The sequence below is a fragment of the Symphalangus syndactylus genome, chromosome 1 (genome assembly GCF_028878055.3).
Source record: "Symphalangus syndactylus isolate Jambi chromosome 1, NHGRI_mSymSyn1-v2.1_pri, whole genome shotgun sequence".
In the NCBI taxonomy this organism is placed as follows: Eukaryota; Metazoa; Chordata; class Mammalia; order Primates; family Hylobatidae; genus Symphalangus; species Symphalangus syndactylus.
Genome location: NC_072423.2, coordinates 102,529,978 through 102,547,610, shown reverse-complemented (window position 1 = coordinate 102,547,610; position 17,633 = coordinate 102,529,978). Strand labels below are relative to the sequence as shown.

The 17,633-nt window shown below is 45.7% G+C and overlaps 1 protein-coding gene across 29 annotated transcripts in view; it reads left to right on the top strand.

Moving 5' to 3' along the window:
- Positions 1-4,467: 4,467 nt before the first annotated feature.
- Positions 4,468-17,633, top strand: part of PXK (PX domain containing serine/threonine kinase like) — a 100,298-nt gene continuing 87,132 nt past the window's right edge. For 9 of the 29 annotated variants that reach the window (XM_055272768.2, XM_055272911.2, XM_055272890.2 and 6 more), the window contains exon 1: positions 4,532-4,791. In XM_055272768.2, coding sequence (XP_055128743.1) covers positions 4,690-4,791 — 102 coding nt within the window. In that variant the 5' untranslated portion in view covers positions 4,532-4,689. Of the gene's footprint in view, positions 4,792-17,633 lie in introns of all 29 variants that reach the window. The other 20 variants (XM_055272873.2, XM_055272834.2, XM_055272815.2 and 17 more) reach the window with 8 other exon arrangements.

Genomic DNA, 17,633 nt, shown 5'->3' with positions numbered 1-17,633 from the left:
TACTTTTAGTGGAGATGGGGTTTTGCCATGTTGGCTAGGCTGGTCTTGAACTCCTGACCTTAAGTGATCCACCTATCTCAGCCTCCCAAAGTGCTGGCATTACAGGCATGAGCCACTGCGCCTGGCCTTTATTTTGTGTAGAGATGAGGTCTTGCTATGTTGCCCAGGCTGGTCTTGAACTCCTGGCCTCAAGCCATCCATCTGCCTCAGCCTCCCAAAGTGCTGGGATTACAGGGGTGAGCCACTGAGCCCGGACTCATCGTTTTTCTCGTTCATGTAGGTAAGCAGCTTGATAGACGATGACATCTGTCCTGTTTGTTTTAACTCCCCTGTGCCTGACATAGTGTCTGGTATCTAGTATTCTGCAAGGTGTTTGCTAAAAGATTGAGTGAAATGGGCCGGGTGCGGTGGCTCATGCCTGTAATTCCAGCACTTTGGGAGGCCAAGATGGGCAAATCATGAGATCAGGAGTTCATTCCAGCCTGACCAACATGGTGAAACCCCGTCTCTACTAAAAATACAAAAATTAGCCAGCCATGGTGGCAGGCGCCTGTAATCCCAGCTACTCGGGAGACTGAGGCAGGAGAATTACCTGAACCCGGGAGGTGGAGGTTGCAGTGAGCTGAGATCATGCCACTGCACTCCAGCCTGGGCGACAGGGCAAGACTCCATTTTGGAAAAAAAAAGATTGAGTGAAATGTTCTTTCTCCATTATCCTGCTATCCAAATCTTACCCATCCTTAAAGACCCCTCTCAAACCCCAATTCTTCCATGAACTGCCCCATAACCCAGTCCAGTGCCATGACTCTTTTCTTTCTTATCTTCTCATGGTACCCAGAGCCTCAATTTCAGGACTCAGTATAGGCTGTCCTGGAGTCACTGCTTCTGTGACAATCTTTCCTATCGTCCTTAAAAATTATTGGATGAAAAGGAGTCTGCTTCTTTTCCATTTTGTCCTCTACAGGACCTGCAATATCGAAAGTCTTCAAGTACCACTTAGTGACTTTGAAAAAAAATCACTACTGTGATCATTTGTCAAAAACATATGCGTGAAGATTGTCATCCGCCAATCACATAATCTTAAATGAAAAAAATCTAATTTGTAAAAGTATGCAAAATGCATTTTTCAGAGCATGTGAAATTTCTTGTAAGGTATGAACTATGGACAAGTTGGTTTCTCTTACAAAAGCATTTGGACTGTGTGTCTGGACAGACTACAAAGAAAATGGAGCTAAACCCCAGGGAAGCCTTCTTCCTGTTACTGTCATGACTTTATCTTATGGAAGCAGTTGTCAGAGCAATGGACTCCAGTTGTCTAACATTTTTCCCCCTAATCATACAAGTTAAATACAGAAAAGCATACAGAAGAAATCATTATGATTCTGCTTCTTAGAGGCCCACCGTTCATATTTATTTATTTTTGAGACAGAGTCTCGCTCTGTCACCGAGGCTGGAGTGCAGTGATACGATATCGGCTCACTGCAACCTCCACCTCTTGGGTTTAAATGATTCTCCTGCCTCACCTTCCCGAGTAGCTGGTATTACAAGTGTGTGCCACCATGTTCTGGCTTATTTTTCTCTAAAAGTAGAGACAGGGTTTCACCATGTTGTCCAGGCTGGTGTCGGACTCCTGACCTCAAGTGATCTGCCCGCCTCAGCCTCTCACAAAGTGCTGGGATTACAGGTGTGAGCCTCTGTACTCAGCCCATATTTTGATATATTTCCTTCTGGTGTTTGTCCTATAGATATGTTGGGATTATACAGATGCTAAACTGCTTTTTTCATTTACTATTATATCAAGAGCATTTCTCAATATCATAAAATATTCTTTAATTATGTGACTATTTATTTATTTATTTATTTATTTGTTTGTTTGTTTATTGAGACAAGGTTTTACTCTGTTGCCCAGGCTGGAAGGCAGTGATGCAATCTTGGCTCACTGCAGCCTCCACCTCCCAGGTTCCAGTGATCCTCCCACCTCAGCCTCCTGAGTGCCTGGGACTATAGGCATGCACCACTTACCCTGGCCTGATTTTTAACATTGCAAAAAATTCATGATTGTACCAAGATTTGTCCAAAACCCAACTGTTAGTCATTTATCCTTGCATGCTATTTTTTTTTTACTGATCTCTGATTATTTTCTTAGGATACCCTCCTAGGCACAGAATTACTTGGTCATAGGATAAGAATATTTTCAAAGCCCTTAATACATATTTGTTTTAGCTCTTAGTACTAGGCCTATTACATAGTAGGTACTTAGCAAATAATTGTTGAATGAATGTACGAATGCCCTCCAGAAAGATGGGGCCAATTTATACTCCCACCTGCAGTAAGATAAAAGAGCCTGTCTTGGTCAGTCCCCATCACAATAGGAGTAATGATTATAGCTGGATTTTGGTTTCTGTGACTCTGGCAGAGAAATAATCTATTTGCCTTAAAACAAATAAATGAAAGTAAAAAGTTGAATCCTTCCTAAATGACATATGGCTTTGCTTTAATAGACTGCTGCTTTTAAACACACTGGCACAAAAATGGAATGGAGGGAGAGTTCTGATTATTTTAGGGCCGAATCATGAAGGTCCAAGATTCCTTCTTCACATCTTGCTCTATTGGGTCTCCCCTGGGACTAATCTGTCATGGCTACTTGACTCCATGGGGCTGCCCAACAATCCCAATAAACTTGAGATCTGGAGAAGGGACCCTTTATATATGATGTGGGCCTTTCCTGTGATGTCAAATTTTGGTGGTGGTGGTGGGATTACCAAGAAACTTTGTTCCTTTATCTGAAATGTAGAAATTTAATGGAGGCAAATTTAAGAGTTAGGAACCTTCCATTCTGTCAACTGTAGGGGAAGGAGGAAACTAATATTGACTTTGTTTTGTTTTGTTTTGTTTTTCCGGAGACGGTCTTGCTCTGTTGCCCAGCCTGGAGTGAAGTGGCATGATCATGGCTCACTGAGGCTTCAACCTCCTGTGCTCAAAAAATTCTCCCACCTCGGCCTCCTGAGCAGTTGGGACCACAGGTGTGAGCCATCATGCCCAGCTATTTTTTAAATTTTTTTGTAGAGACGGGGTCTCACCATATTGCCAGGCTAAACTCCTGGGCTCAAGCCATCCACTCTCCACAGCCTCCCAAAGTGCTGGAATTACAAAGGTGAGCCGTCACGCCTGACCACGGTTTGAGGTGTTTTTGTCTGTTTTTTTGTTTGTTTGTTTTTTGAGACAGAGTCTCACTCTGTCACCCAGCTGGAGTGTAGTGGTACGATCTTGGCTCACTGCAACCTCCCCCTCCTGGTTTCAAGCAATTCTCCTGCCTCAGCCTCCAGAGTAGCTGGGTCTACAGGCGCGTGCCACCATGCCCAGCTAATTTTTATATTTTTAGTAGAGGGGATTTTGCCATGTTGGCCAGGCTGGTCTCAAACTCCAGACCTCAGGTGATCCACCCACCTTGGCTTCCCAAAGTGCTGGGATTACAAGCGTGAGCGATCATGATCATGCCTGACCACCGTTTGAGTTTTTATTATGTGCCAAGCCCCTTCCTAGTCTACTGCATTCCTTGTATTAACCTTTTCATACAAATAATATTATCTCCACTTTGCAAATTGGGGAGTTGGGACTCAGAGAGGCTGGGTAACTTATTGAAGATCACACAGCTGGTAAATGCCAGAGTCATGGAGATGATGGTCCTCTGATTCTAAATTTAACTCTTCACTATCCTGGAATGCTGCCCTAGGAGAGGGCAATGTGGGTGAAATTTCTAGATGTGTATGGAGATGGGGGGATGAGGTGGTGCCAGGATTATGGCTTTGGGTTCAGGCAGACTGTGGGCAGATTTAGGGCTGAGAAGTTGATCCCAAGGTTCTCTGGCTTGGCTCTTGGTTTGAAGTTCTTCTAGCCCATATGTTGGGATCAAAAACTCCCAAGTCTAAGGGATGTGGTTGAGCAGGCAATGGGGGCCAAGAGTAGAGGCTAGGGGTCTCTGGACCATTTTATAGGGTCTCCAGTTCTTAGAGCTTGGGTCTGAGGGTTCTGGGGTCCAAGACCTCCAATTATGGGGTCCAGCTCTTAGGTGTTGAGGCCTGAGGAGCCACGTTCAAGAGTCCCTGTGAAGTCTAAATCGGAAGAGCTTGTTTCAGAAAGTCTCTGGGTTTGCAGGGCTCAGACTAGGGGTCCCATCCTGAAGGCCCTTTTTCTGAGCTTTAGGGTCCTTGGGCCTGGGGGGTGAGAGAGGTCCAGTTCTGAGAGTTTCAAGACGTACAGTCCCAGAAAAGCCCAGTTCTGAGAGGCCTGGTTTGGAAATCTCGCCCTGAAGATTCCTGGATCCCGGGGCTCAGGACCAGGCGTCTCTGGATCTGAGGATCCTGGTAGTGATGGCTTAGGGTGGTGTTCCCTGGTCCAAAGCCCGGAGCTAAGCGGTGCGGCTGCGAGGAGCTGGGAAGCGCAGGCCCATGGCAGCCGCAAGGCGGAGGGGGCGGCAGTGCTGGCGGCTCCCACACGTTCTCCGCTGGGTCGGCGCTAGGACTCCGGGGCCGCGGCGGTGGGAAGGGCGGCGCTAGGACCCCGCGGGCCCGGCTGCGCGTGGGGCGGTGCGTGTTGACAGCGGCAGCGGTGGAACCCGGCGGGCGGCGGGAGTCGACGCCTCGGGTTCCTGCCTCGCGTCCCTAGGCGGCGGCGGCCGGGCGTCCCGGGATGGCCTTCATGGAGAAGCCGCCAGCCGGCAAGGTGCTGCTGGACGACACGGTGCCGCTGACAGCAGCCATCGAGGCGAGCCAGAGCCTGCAGTCCCACACGGTGCGCGGCCCAGCGGGCGGGCGGGCGGTGTGGGGCGGCCCCGGGCCGCGAGGGGGCTGCGGGCTGCCTGGCGCGGGCCGGGCAGTGTCGTCGGTCGGGGACCGGGCCACAGGGTGGGCGGCCCTGGCCGAGAAGGCGGTGGCGCGCCGCGGGGGCTGGGTCAGGGCCCCCATGGCCCAGGCGAACGCTGAGGCCCGGAGGGGCCGAGGATGGGAACCGCAGCTCCCGGCGCCGCAGGGTGGAAGGAGCTCGGCGGCGACCAGGAAAGCGACTCCGAGTTGGGGGGCGGGGGCTGCGGGAGCCCCGGGCTCACCTTGGACCGGCGGAGTAGGAACGAGACCGCTCAGGACCATCCACTTCTGCCCGCCGCCAGCCTTTTCCTTTTTGAGGCCGTGGAATTTCTTCCTTGCAGCTGAGGGTCTGGGTGATGGGATGAGGGCGTGCCGGGCCAAATGAAGTGTGACTCCAGAGCCTACTTGTTGGGACAGCAGAGTGTAAGTGGCTGGGGTCTGCAGCCCCGTTTCCAGGTCAGCCGCTTGGCCCTGGTCCCGGGAAGTGGTGGGGGCGGCAGTCGGGGGGCTGTTAAGCAGGTGTATGAATGTGCTTCTCTAACTTGCTGGGTAGTGGTAGCATTCATTTGAGTTTAAAATCCACTCGAGTAGCATAAAGGAGTAATAGGTCCTCATAGTAAACACTGGCAGGGTTCATTTCTGCTACATATACTGTCTTTTTATGGGGCTTTAAAACCGTGGTTGTTTTCATTTGCTTGTACCTTTTTTTTTTTTTGAAAGGCACACTATGCATTATAATTTCCAAGCAATAAATCCAGGAACCATCAAGAAACCTGGAGCTACCAGCTAGTGGGACTTTTTTGGAAAAGTAATGAATGAGGAGAGAGATTCCTTCAATTGTGATGTTTTGTCAGGCCACCGAATCAGATTCAGACTCAGAGGCTTGTTTGTTTACCATTGCAGTGTGTTTGGGGGGTCATCATCTGGAGGCTAAAGCTCACAATAGCCTTCTGTTTCTCTTTTCGTTCAAGCTCTTCTGATGACTTCAAAGAGACCTTTTATTCTGTTGTATTAAAGTGAGACTTTTTTGAACCTCAGTTTCCTCTTCTGACAGCCATGCTTTGTAGGGCTTGAATTGTTCAAAGCATTCACTTCCAGTTAAGAAAATTAAATTTTAAAAAGTGCTATTTATTTCGCTCTGCGTATCTTTAATCCTATTCTGTAGACATGTGAGAAGGCCATACAGGACAGAATTTGTTAAACTTGCTATCATTTGTGCCTAAAGGGAGTATGGCATAAGAGTTGAAATTTAGGATAGGGAGTCAAGAGTAATTCAGCTATTAAATTTGATTTTTGACTTGACTATTGGCAAGTAAGTCTTATAACCTTTCAGGGAATAGAGTCGAGTCATTTAGGTTTATTTTGTATTGAAAATAAAGAGATAGATGTTTATAAGTACTCACAAATTACTTTCTCTAGGAAGCATTCCATGATTTCTACAGCCCCAGCCCATGTGCCTACCCACACCTTAATCTTGATTAGTTTGTCCTGTAATTACTTCTTTACTTTTTGTCTCCACCAGGCTACAAGAGGAGGGGCACTTCTTCCTCACTTTTGGGTCTCATTCCCTGGTTTTTTATAGGATTTCAAATGTGTTTATCAAATGACTAAATAATCCAACTTCAACCTTACTATGCCTCTTTTTCTGTTTATGTAAAATGGTAATTGTGAACATTGAAAAAATAACTTAGAGATCAGTGCTTTAGCTAGGTGGTGAAAGATGTAATAGGATTCTGTTTTTATTGTAGATCTTTTCTGTTTATTTGTGCGTGTGTGTGTGTGTGTGTGTGTGTGTAGAGACAGCGCCTCACCATGTTGTCCAGGCTGGTCTGGAACACCTGGGCTCAGGCCATTCTCCTGCCTCAGCCCCACAAAGTGCTGGTATACAGATGTGAGCCATCACACCTGGCCCTGCAGATCTTTTCTTTAAAAAATAAAATAATTTAGGGTAGAAAATGGCAGTTCTTATAGTGATGACTGAACACAAAAGACAATGACTCACAGGAGACACATAGAGGCAGATGTGGTAGAGTAAAAAACTGTAGCATTGTCTTGCATGATTTTTTGACTGTTCTGTGTTCTTGTCATTTTAGCTGTAAAGTTTGACTGAGAAATGTTGCATCAGCCCTGAACTTTATTGAGAAAATCTTATGCTGATGCAAAATTTTTGGACTGTTAGTGTCTTATGAGTAAGTCTTTTTTAAAACAGGAACTGTTGGAAATTATTTTGGAAAGAAGTAGTTGTTAAGAGGGGTATGTAGAAGAGAAAGGCACTGTTTTTTCTTGGGAAGATTGAAGATGGCTTTCCAGCTTGGTAGCTAAAGGGAGCTGGTGTTCCAGAAGTCAGAGCTCTACTCTCCCTTTGAAATGCTGAATCTCTAGGAAGTTACTCCTTGGCTGTAGACAGAAGCATACGGCGATAGAGACAGACTTGGGGTTGGAAGAGGCAAGACCTTAATACAGGTCTGGGCTGTTACTTGCTAGTCATGTGATGTAGGCTGGGCAAGTTACTTAAACCTTTTTGAAGTTTAGTTTTGTCATCTGTAAATGGGAGTAATAAATGCCTGCCCTGCCTGCCTCCCAAGGTTGTTAGGAAGATCAAATGAAATCATCTTGATGAAGTATTTGTAAAGTGTATTCCTTCCTCCCTCCATCTCTTCACTCCCTGACAACATTTGTGCAAAGGGTTAAACACATTAGAGGGCATTATTGCAAGTAAGCTCATTTCTGTCCATAGTTCTAAATTTTTTTTTTTTAATACCAATGGGGTTCTTGCTGTGTTGCCCAGGCTGGTCTTGAACTCCTGACCTCAAGTGATCCTCCCACCTCGGCCTCCCAAAGTGCTGGGATTATAGGTGTGAGCCACTGCACCCAGCTGGGAAACCACCTATAACAGAAATGATTTAGGATTTGTGAACTTGGTAGGGAAAAATTCTGTGGTTTGGAAAACTGAGTCATCAGAAGGATGAAGGGAACACAAGGTCACCACCAGAAAGGCATATTTGGATGAGCAACTGGCAGAAAGGACGTGTGTTGGTAGGTGATTCTGTGCTTTGCTGATGCTGATGCATCATTTTTATGGAGCAAAATAAATTTAGCATTAAGAGCTAGACCAGCCCTCTGCTGCAAGGAAATGAAGCTTCTATAAAATCAGAAAAGCTAGTATTTAGGGGGAGGATGCTTTCAGGTTAGGTTTGGAGGAAGAAGGAGGATTTTCCAGACAAAAGGAATTCTGGTGAAAAGCCACACAGGTGAGTTGTGAGAAAATTTGGGAGGACCAAGAGAGGACAAGGGAAAGATAAGTTCTTGGCTACATAAAAGGGAAAACTTTTTAAAGTCAGTAGACTAAAAAAATGCTTACCTAGCTGAAATAGAAACCAGAGGAAACAGAAAGTTTTGGAAAGTGCTGTTATCAAATGTGCACATCCAATTTTTGCTGGTGGGTAGGCTGTGTGTGATAGCTTTTCGTCTCAGTTTTCTTCTTTTTTTGGGGGTGGGGGACAGAGTCTCGCTTTGTCACCAGGCTAGAGTACAGTGTCGCAATCTCAGCTCACTGCAGCCTCCACCTCCCAGGTTCAAGCGATCCTCCTGCCTCAGCCTCCCAAGTGGCTGGGATTACAGGTATGCACCACCACGCCCGGCTAGTTTTTGTATTTTTAGTAGCGATGGAGTTTCACTACGTTGACTAGGCTTGCTTGAACACCTGACCTCAGGTGATCCACCTGCCTCAGGCTCCTAAGGTGCGGGGATTACAGGTTTGAGCCACCACACCTGGCAGTTTTCTCCTTTTTAAATATTCTTCTGTGGAGTTCATCTGGATCAGGGACTGTTTATCTTCCATTTGGACATTTTGTTTTTGAGAAACAGATAATTATAGTGATAGTTAAGGCACAACAGAGAACATTTTTTAAAATCTGTGGAAGAGATAATATTACATGTTAAAATCTTTACTGAAAATGGATCTCTCCTTGAACTTTTGATATTTGGAAACTGCATTCCTGCATGGCTTATTTATTCAGCTATACTCATTCGTTCAACAAAAATGTATTAAATGCCTACTGTGTGCCAGGCACATGCTAGAGATAGAATGGTGAACCAGACAGCTCCTGCATCCATGGAGCTTTTGTTCTGTTGGATTCCAAGGGTTTTTTTTGTTTTTTTTTTTTTCACTGCGAGACAGGGTCTTGCTCTGTCACCCAGGCTAGAGTGCAGGACCACAGCTCACGGCAACCTCAATCTCCTGGGCTCAAGCAATCCTCCTGCCTCAGCCTCCTGAGCAGCTGGGACTGTAGGCATGCACCACCATACCTGGCTAATTCTTTGACTTTTAGTAGAGATGGGATCTTGCTATGTTGTCCAGGTTGGTCTCAAACTCCTGAGTTCAAGTGATCCTCCTGCCTCGGCCTCCCAAAATGCTGGGATTACAGGTGTGAGCCACTGTACCTGGCTTCAACTAGGATCTTTACCATTCATAAAACAGATGGTTTTAGTAGCTTGGTTTATTGAGCTTCAGCCTCTCATCAGTGACCCGACCCTTTTTATAGACTTTTAAACTCTATTTATTTATCACCAGAATAACTATTCAAATGTAATGCCAAAATAGGAGTCATTGCTGCTTTCAGATCCTGAAATTTTAAGGTAATCTAGTACTCAGTATCAGAATTTGAACTTCCTTTTAGAATGCTACTTGGAAGTTTCTTTAGAATTCCAAGTTATACTGAATACTTAAAAAAATTTTCTTAGCCAGGTGTGGTGGCTCACACTTGTAATCCCAGCACTTTGGGAGGCTGAGGCAGGTGGATCATCTGAGGTCAGGAGTTCGAGACCAGCCTGACCAACATGATAAAACTCAGTCTCTACTAAAAATACAAAATTAGCTGGGCGTGGTGGCACATGCCTGTAGTCCAGCTACTTGGGAGGCTGAGGCAGGAGAATCCCTTTAACCCGGGAGGCAGAGGCTGCAGTGAGCCGAGATCACGCCATTGCACTCTCCGTCTCAAAAAAAAAAAAAAAAAAAAAATTTCTTTAGGCCCGGTGTAGTGGCTCATGCCCATAATTCTAGCACTTTGGGAGGCTGAGGTGGGTGGATCACCTGAGGTCAGAAGTTTGAGAACAGCCTGGCCAACATGGTGAAACCCTGTCTCTACTAAAAATACAAAAATTAGCTGGGCGTGGTGGAGTGTGCTTGTAATCCCAGCTACTTGGGAGGCTGAGGCAGGAGAATTGCTTGAACCTGCGAGGTGGCAGTTGCAGTGAGCCAAGATTGTGCCATTGCACTCCAGCCTGGGCGACAGAGCAAGACTCTGTCTAAAAAAAAAAAATTCTTTTAAAGATGTTTGCATACTGTGTGATAGTTAACTTGCAGCACTTCCTTTTTCTTTTCTTTTTTTAGCTGGAGTCTTGCTCTGTCCCCCAGGTGGAAGTGCAGTGGCACGATCTCGGCTCACCACAACCTCTGCCTCCCGGGTTCAAGCAATTCTGCTTCAGCCTCCCGAGTAGATGGGATTACAGACGCCGACCACCACACCCAGCTAATTTTTGTATTTTTAGTAGAGACAGGGTTTCACCATGTTGGCCAGGCTGGTCTTGAACTCCTGACCTCAGGTGAACTATCTGCCTCAGCCTCCCAAAGTGTTGGGATTGCAGGCGTGAGCCACTGCACTCGGCCATCTTGCAGCACTTCCACACATTATAATAAAATATAAGAGCAGTTATTTGCTGGGCATCTATTCTATGTGGTTATGTATTTTTCCCCACTTATCCTGGAAATCTGAGATGGACGCAGTCGGAAAACCCTGAGTTGAAAGCTTTTAGGTACTGGTAATTAGTTCATTTAGAGACTGTAAGTTGTCTCTTCCTATTGAAGACATTGGTTTTGTTGTTGTTGGGTTTTGTGGGGTTTTTTTTTTTTTTTTTTTTGAGACGTAGTCTTACTCTGTTGCCCAGGCTGGAGTATAGTAGTGCGATCTTGGCTCACTGCAATCTCTGCCTCCCAGGTTCAAGTGATTCTGCTGCCTTGCCTCTCGAGTAGCTGGTATTACAGGCACCACCTACCACGCCTGGCTAATTTTTGTATTTTTAGTAGAGATGGGGTTTTACTATGTTGGCCAGGCTGGTCTTGAACTCCTGACCTCAAGTGATCTGCCCGCCTTGGCCTTCCAAAGTGCTGGGATTACAGGCGTGAGCTACCATGCCCAGCCAGAAGTTGGTTTTTTTTGCAGCCTAATTTATGGGCTGGTGATACTCAATCTCCTTATATCATCTGTTTTGAGGACTATCCCATGAGAAAGGTTTCTCATAATAAGAATATAAATCCGAGTACCTGACTATAATTACTAGGAAGAAATCTAAGATTCTGGGGCTGAGGTTTATTTTATGTGAAAAGATGGTTACATGTTTTGCTTCCCTAGGGAACAGTGGAAAGAGCCACCCATGTGTACTTAGCTTCCATATGGACTTGAGATTGTTCAATATATAGATTTTTTTTTTTTTTGAGACGGAGTTTCACTGTTGTTGCCCAGGCTGGAGTGCAATGGCGTGATCTTGGCTCACTGCAACCTCCGCCTCCTGGGTTCCAGTGATTCTCCTGCCTCAGCCTCCTGAGTAGCTGGGACTACAGGCACCCGCTACCATGCCTGGCTAATTTTTGTATTTTTAGTAGAGATGGGGTTTCACCATGTTGGCCAGGCTGGTCTCGAGCTCCAGACCTCAGGTGATCTGGCTGCCTCAGCCTCCCAAAGTGCTGGGATTACAAGCGTGAGCCACCGTGCCTGGCCAGAAAATTTTCAGTACCCCAAAAAGAAGCCTTAGTCATCACCCTGTTTTATAACTCAGAATATGTTTTTTTTTTTTAAACCTACAAGGCTACTAAATATAAACACCTATTTACCAAACTCCAAGAAACAACCAAGTTCTATTGTTATCGGAATTGTTTCAGAATGTATTCTAAGCACAAGTTCTTTAGCTCTTCTGGCCCAACTCCTTTAAGGATCTCATCACAGGGACTGCTTCCCTATTCATAAATACCCATAAACATGTCTTTGTGACCTCTCAGAACCTCACTGACCTGAAGCCCATTCTTAGGCTTTGGATCTTAGGCTAAGAATCACTGCTGGAAAAACTTTTTTAGGCCAGGCACAGTGGCTCCTGCCTGTAATCCTAGCACTTTGAGAGGCTGAGGTGGGTGGATGGCTTGAGTTCAAGACCAGCCTGGGCAACATGGTGAAACCCCATCTCTACTAAAAATACAAAGATTAGCCAGGTAAGGTAGTGCATGCCTGTAGTCCCAGCTCCTCGGGAAGCTGAGGCAGGAGAATCGCTTGAACCTGGGAGGCAGAGGTTGCAGTGAGCTGAGATTGTGCCAGTGCACTCCAGCCTGGGCGACAGAGTGAGACTCTGTCTCAAAAAAAAAAAAAAAAAAAGAAAGAAAAAGAAAAAAAAGAAAAAAACTTTTTAAAACTGTAAACTTGGAGTATTACTTATTTTAGTTGGTGTTAGTTGGTGAAATATGTGCATCTGAAAAATGTACTATAATACCATCTATATCCTACTTTAAGAAAATCCTGTATTTAGAACAATAGATGAACTATGTCCTCTTAGTTTGAAAACAAATTGCTTTGGGTTGCAGCTTGCCTGGCGCGTTTAAGTGTGTGCACAGATGACTTATTAGACAGTGGCATGGGGAAGGGCAAAGGGCTCTGTGCCGGAGAGCAGGGTTCTAGGCATGGCTCTGCCTGCTGTCACAGCACCTCTTTATAATATTTAAACAAGGCTGCTCACATTTCTTTGATGTGCTCATCAGAAATAGGTCATTTCTCCTCATTAATTCAGTTGAGGCTTTTTTGCTGGACTAGGGGGAAGTGAATGGAGTGTTGGTATGGGAGAATCCTGGATCTCAAAATGTCTAAGAGCCACCTGTAGTGGTGAAAAGGGAAAGCAGTGTCGTTCATTCATTGCCTTCCTTTTTAGCCTGCCCTTCCACCAGGTAACAAGTGATTCCTGGGCAGGGACTCATTGCACTTTAGTCCTGCATACGTTCCTCCTGGCAGAAGTAAAGGGAAATGAAGCCAGAAAGAAATGGGCCTGCTCACACCAGACCTCTAGCATCAGGCAGCATCACAGCACCCTGCTGGTCTGCGAGAGCACAGGGAATGGCTGAGTGTCACACTGCCATGCTGTAGGCATCTATGCATGTGACCATGCAGCCCACCATATTCACCAGCAGCCTGGCACTGGTTTATTCTACATTCCACAGGCACTTCTCAAGCTCCTGCTCTTTGGTGAGCGTTGTGGTCTCTAGGAATGCAGTGGTGAGCAGTCGCTGCTCTAGGGGCTCTCATGCTGCTGAGGGTGGACAGGAGGGTCTGTGCAAAGTAGACACACCTCTGCTTCTTCCCACTCTGTAGATGGTAAGGGGCGCAGGCAGCTTGTTCTGCCTCTTTGAGGGTTGTTTTGTTTTTTTCTCTAAATCCAGACTTTATTGTCTATGTATTGCTGGGTTGATTCAATTTCAAACTAGCCCAGTCCCTGGCACATAGATAGTAAGCATACAGCAAACATTTGCTGAATAAGTGAATTTGAGAATGAATGCCATTATTGGAGGTAAAGCTCTTATGTACTGCTACTGACCATTGTACCTGCCAAGCGGGTTACGGGGTACTTCTGCCTCTTGTCTGCCAAGCTGGATATAATTTTCCTTCCTCTGAAATTCCCATAGAGTATATCTGCCTCAAAGGTATACACCTATTATATATAGTGTATACACCTATAATATACACCTATTATTTCTTACTACCTTGTTTTCTGTTTATAACCCCCCTCCCCCAATCCCACACAGGTAAAACTGTATATAACTGGGAATAGCGACAATGGCTTAATGACCTTGGACAAATTGCTGCTTGATTTCTCCAGCCTCAGTTTCTTCATCTGTAAAGTGAGGATAGAAAGAGTATGTTAGGACTGCTGTAAGGATTAACTGAGCTCATCCACATGGAGTATTCAGAACAAAGCCCAGCACATAACTGTCATTTGTTTTGTTGTTTATTATTATTGTATTTGCCAGAGCACTCGCGTACTACTTAGTGCTTTTTTGGCATTCAGATATAAGTTTTGAATGGGAAAAGGAAAATTATTTATTTAAAAGTTTGTCTCACTGTCAACTGTGATTACTTTACTAATATGTGGCAAAAACATCCGTGATACCTCCAAGAGCAGGTTTCCCGTTTTTTCCTTTTTACCCTGGAGTAACACGTTTTGACAGCCATGCTTGGGAGATGCAGCTCAGGGCCTCCTTACCAGGCTGCAGAGCTGGCTATTGGTGTTCAATGGTGACGGAAAAGACAAGTGGTCGGCTGGGCACTTTAGCTTACGCCTGTAATCCCAGCACTTTGGGAGGCCAAGATGGGCAGATCATCTAAGGCCAGGAGTTCGAGACCAGCCTGGCCAACGTGGTGAAACCCCATCTCTACTAAAAATACACAAATAATTAGCCAGTTGTGGTGGTGGGTACCTGTAATCCCAGCTACTCGGGAGGCTGAGGCAGGAGAATCACTTGAACCTGGGAGGCAGAGGCTGCAGTGAGTCGAGATCGCACCATTGCACTCCAGCCTGGGCAACAAGAGTGAAACTCCATCTCAAAACAAAACAAAACAAAACGAAAAACAAGTGGGCAGGCCATAGGGCTCAGCCATGAGCTCCTGGAGGCCAGACCTGAAGGGAGGCAGCCCCTAGCAAATGCCCATTTCAGCTCTTCCTCTCCCAGCTTTTGTTAATCCCTAAAGGGATTCCAGCGTCAGTACACAGACATTTGATCTCAGGAACATTAACAGATACTTACCAAGAGTCTTCTGGGTGCCAGGCACTGTGCTGCCTATTAAGATAAAAAGATGAATGAAGCAGGGAGCTGACATCCTAGTCAATATAGCAGCCACAAAAGCAAAGATGAAGCAAAGCACTAAAGGGCCCCTCTGCCTGGGAGAGCAGGGCACAGGGGAGAGGCTGGTCAGGTCCTCCCTGGGGCTTAGGGAACTCCGAGTGGTTAACAGAAGAGCCAGCATTTTAGAGAAAATGTTCTAAATCAGTATGCCTCAGCCTTTTCTAACTTGCAAACTCATTTCATAGTAATAGGGAATGGTACAGACTCTCTGGAAGTTATTTTAAATATAAAAATATTTTATTTAGATCAGTATATTACTAAAAATTATATTGTTTGGGATCTGATCTGTATATATTTTTAAATTGTGTTCAGAGGAATACAACTTAAGGCCCTGAGAAACAGCATCTTCAGACAACTTGTAGAATTACCATTTTTATGATAATTCTCACTTGTATTTCTCACTAACTTCTCACTAACATGTGTTTTGTCGTTGGCATTGCTTGAGCCCGCAGTTAGTCAGTGGTTTATTATGGATGTAAATGAAATCATATATGACTAAGAGCAAAGTCAATTAAAATACTGTGTAATGGTAAAAACTGTGATAAACCAACTGGGTTATGAACATACTCATGACTTCCACAACTCATCCCATGCTTCCTGTGTGTCCGTTTGGAAGCTCCTACTCTATTCTAGGTTAAAGGGAAAAAATATTTATGTTATTGTTTTATCGATATTTAAGTTATTATTTTTAAAAAGTAGAAACAGAAGCCTTATAGCCTTTAACATATATATCCTGAAACACCTTCTGGGGCCCCTCGTTGTTCATCCTCTTCCAAACTCTTAGTAACCCACCATAAGGATCTCAGTTTAAAAATCTGAAGAATGGGCCGGGCACCGTGGCTCATGCTTGTAATCCTAGCACTTTGGGAGGCCGAGGCGGGCGGATCACGAGGTCAGGAGATCGAGACCACGGTGAAACCCTGTCTCTACTAAAAAAATACAAAAAATTAGCTGGGCGTGGTGGCGGGCGCCTGTAGTCCCAGCTACTCGGAGAGGCTGAGGCTGGAGAATGGCGTGAACCCCGGAGGCGGAGCTTGCAGTGAGCGAAGATTGCGCCACTGCACTCCAGCCTGGGCGACAGAGCAAGACTCCGTCTCAAAAAAACAAAAACAACAACAACAAAAAAAAAATCTGAAGAATGATTCTTCTCTGAGGTCAAGGTCGCATTTGTAGACTTCAGGAGTTCATTAGTTCATTCAGCAGATACTGCTGTGAGTATGCCCTGTGTTCCTGGCATGGCCTAGGCACTTGGGGTACAGGTCTAAGCAAGACAGACTTGGTTCCTGCCTTCTTTGTTCATTCATTCCAACTGGGTTTATTGATGAAGATTCTGGGGTGGAGTAAAAGACGGAAAAGAAAGATTAGAGCCAATTGTGGGGCCTCCTGGATGCCAGGCTAAGGAATCTGAACAACAGTGAGGGGGGTTTGGGTGGATGTGTGGCTCATAAAAGTGGCATTTTAGGAAGCTTAATTTGCTGTCTGTGTGCAAGGTGCAGTGGAAAGGGTGAAGGAAGGAGAGAAGAGGGTCAAGGGTGCTGATGGAACAGTGAAGTTAGGAGGCCACAGCTCAGGTCTGTGGCAGGGAGAGGGGAGGAACACAGTAGAGGAAAAGTCTGCCAAGTAGAGGCCACAAGGGAAACAGAGGCACCAGGAAATTATTAGAGAAGTAGTACAAGGTAGATGAAGGGTAGCTGGTTTTCCCAGGAAGATGATGAGTCTAAGTTTGGTTTTAGACACCTTGAGTAATACTGAAACGGGAGTTCAGTATTGTCATAATAGATGACATTGTTTAAGCATTCACTATGTGCCAAGCCAAGTGCTTTATAGTAATTCTGTAATTATTTTTCTTTTTTCTTTTCTTTTTTTTTTTTTTTTTTTTTGAGACGGAGTCTCGCTCTGTCGCCCAGGCTGGAGTGTAGTGGCACAATCTCGGTTCACTGCAAGCTCCGCCTCACAGGTTCACGCCATTCTCCTGTCTCAGCCTCATGAGTAGCTGGGACTACAGGCTCCTGCCACCACATCTGGCTAATTTTTTTTTTGTATTTTTAGTAGAGACGGGGTTTCACCATGTTAGCCAGGATGGTCTCGATCTCCTGACCTCGTGATCTGCCCGCCTCTGCCTCCCAAAGTGCTGGGATTACAGGCGTAAGCCACCGCGCCCGGCCTTTTTTTTTTTTTTGAGACAGAGTCTCCCTCTGTCACCAGGCTGGAGTGCAGTAGCATGATCTTGGCTCACTGTAGCCTCAACCTTCTGGGCTTAAGCGGTCCTCCCACTTCAGCCTCCTGAGTAGCTAGGACCACAGCCTCGTGCCACCACACCTGGCTAACTGTGTCCTTTTTTTGGGAGGTTGGGGTGGGGGGCGTGGAGTCTGGCTCCATCGCCCAGACTGGAGTGCAGTGGTGCGATCTCGGCTCACTGCAATCTCCGCCTCCCAGGTTCAAGCCATTCTCCTTCCTCAGTCTCCCGAGTAGCTGGGACTACAGGCGCGTGCCACCATGCCCGGCTAATTTTTTTGTATTTTTAGTAGAGATGGGGTTTCACCATGTTGGCCAGGGTGGTCTCAAACTGCTGACCTCAAGTGATCCGCCTGCCTTGGCTTCCCAAAGTGCTGGGATTATAGGTGTGAGCTATCGTGCCCAGCCATGTTCATTTTTTATAAAGACGAGGTCTCACTATATTGCCCTGGCTGGTCTCGAATTCCTGGGCTCAAGGGATTAGATAATTCTTTCTCTCTCTATTTCTCTCTTTCTGGTCAACTTTATTGAAGTAAAATTTACATACAATGAAATTCACCAATTTTAAGTATACAATTTGATAAATCTTGACAAATATATAT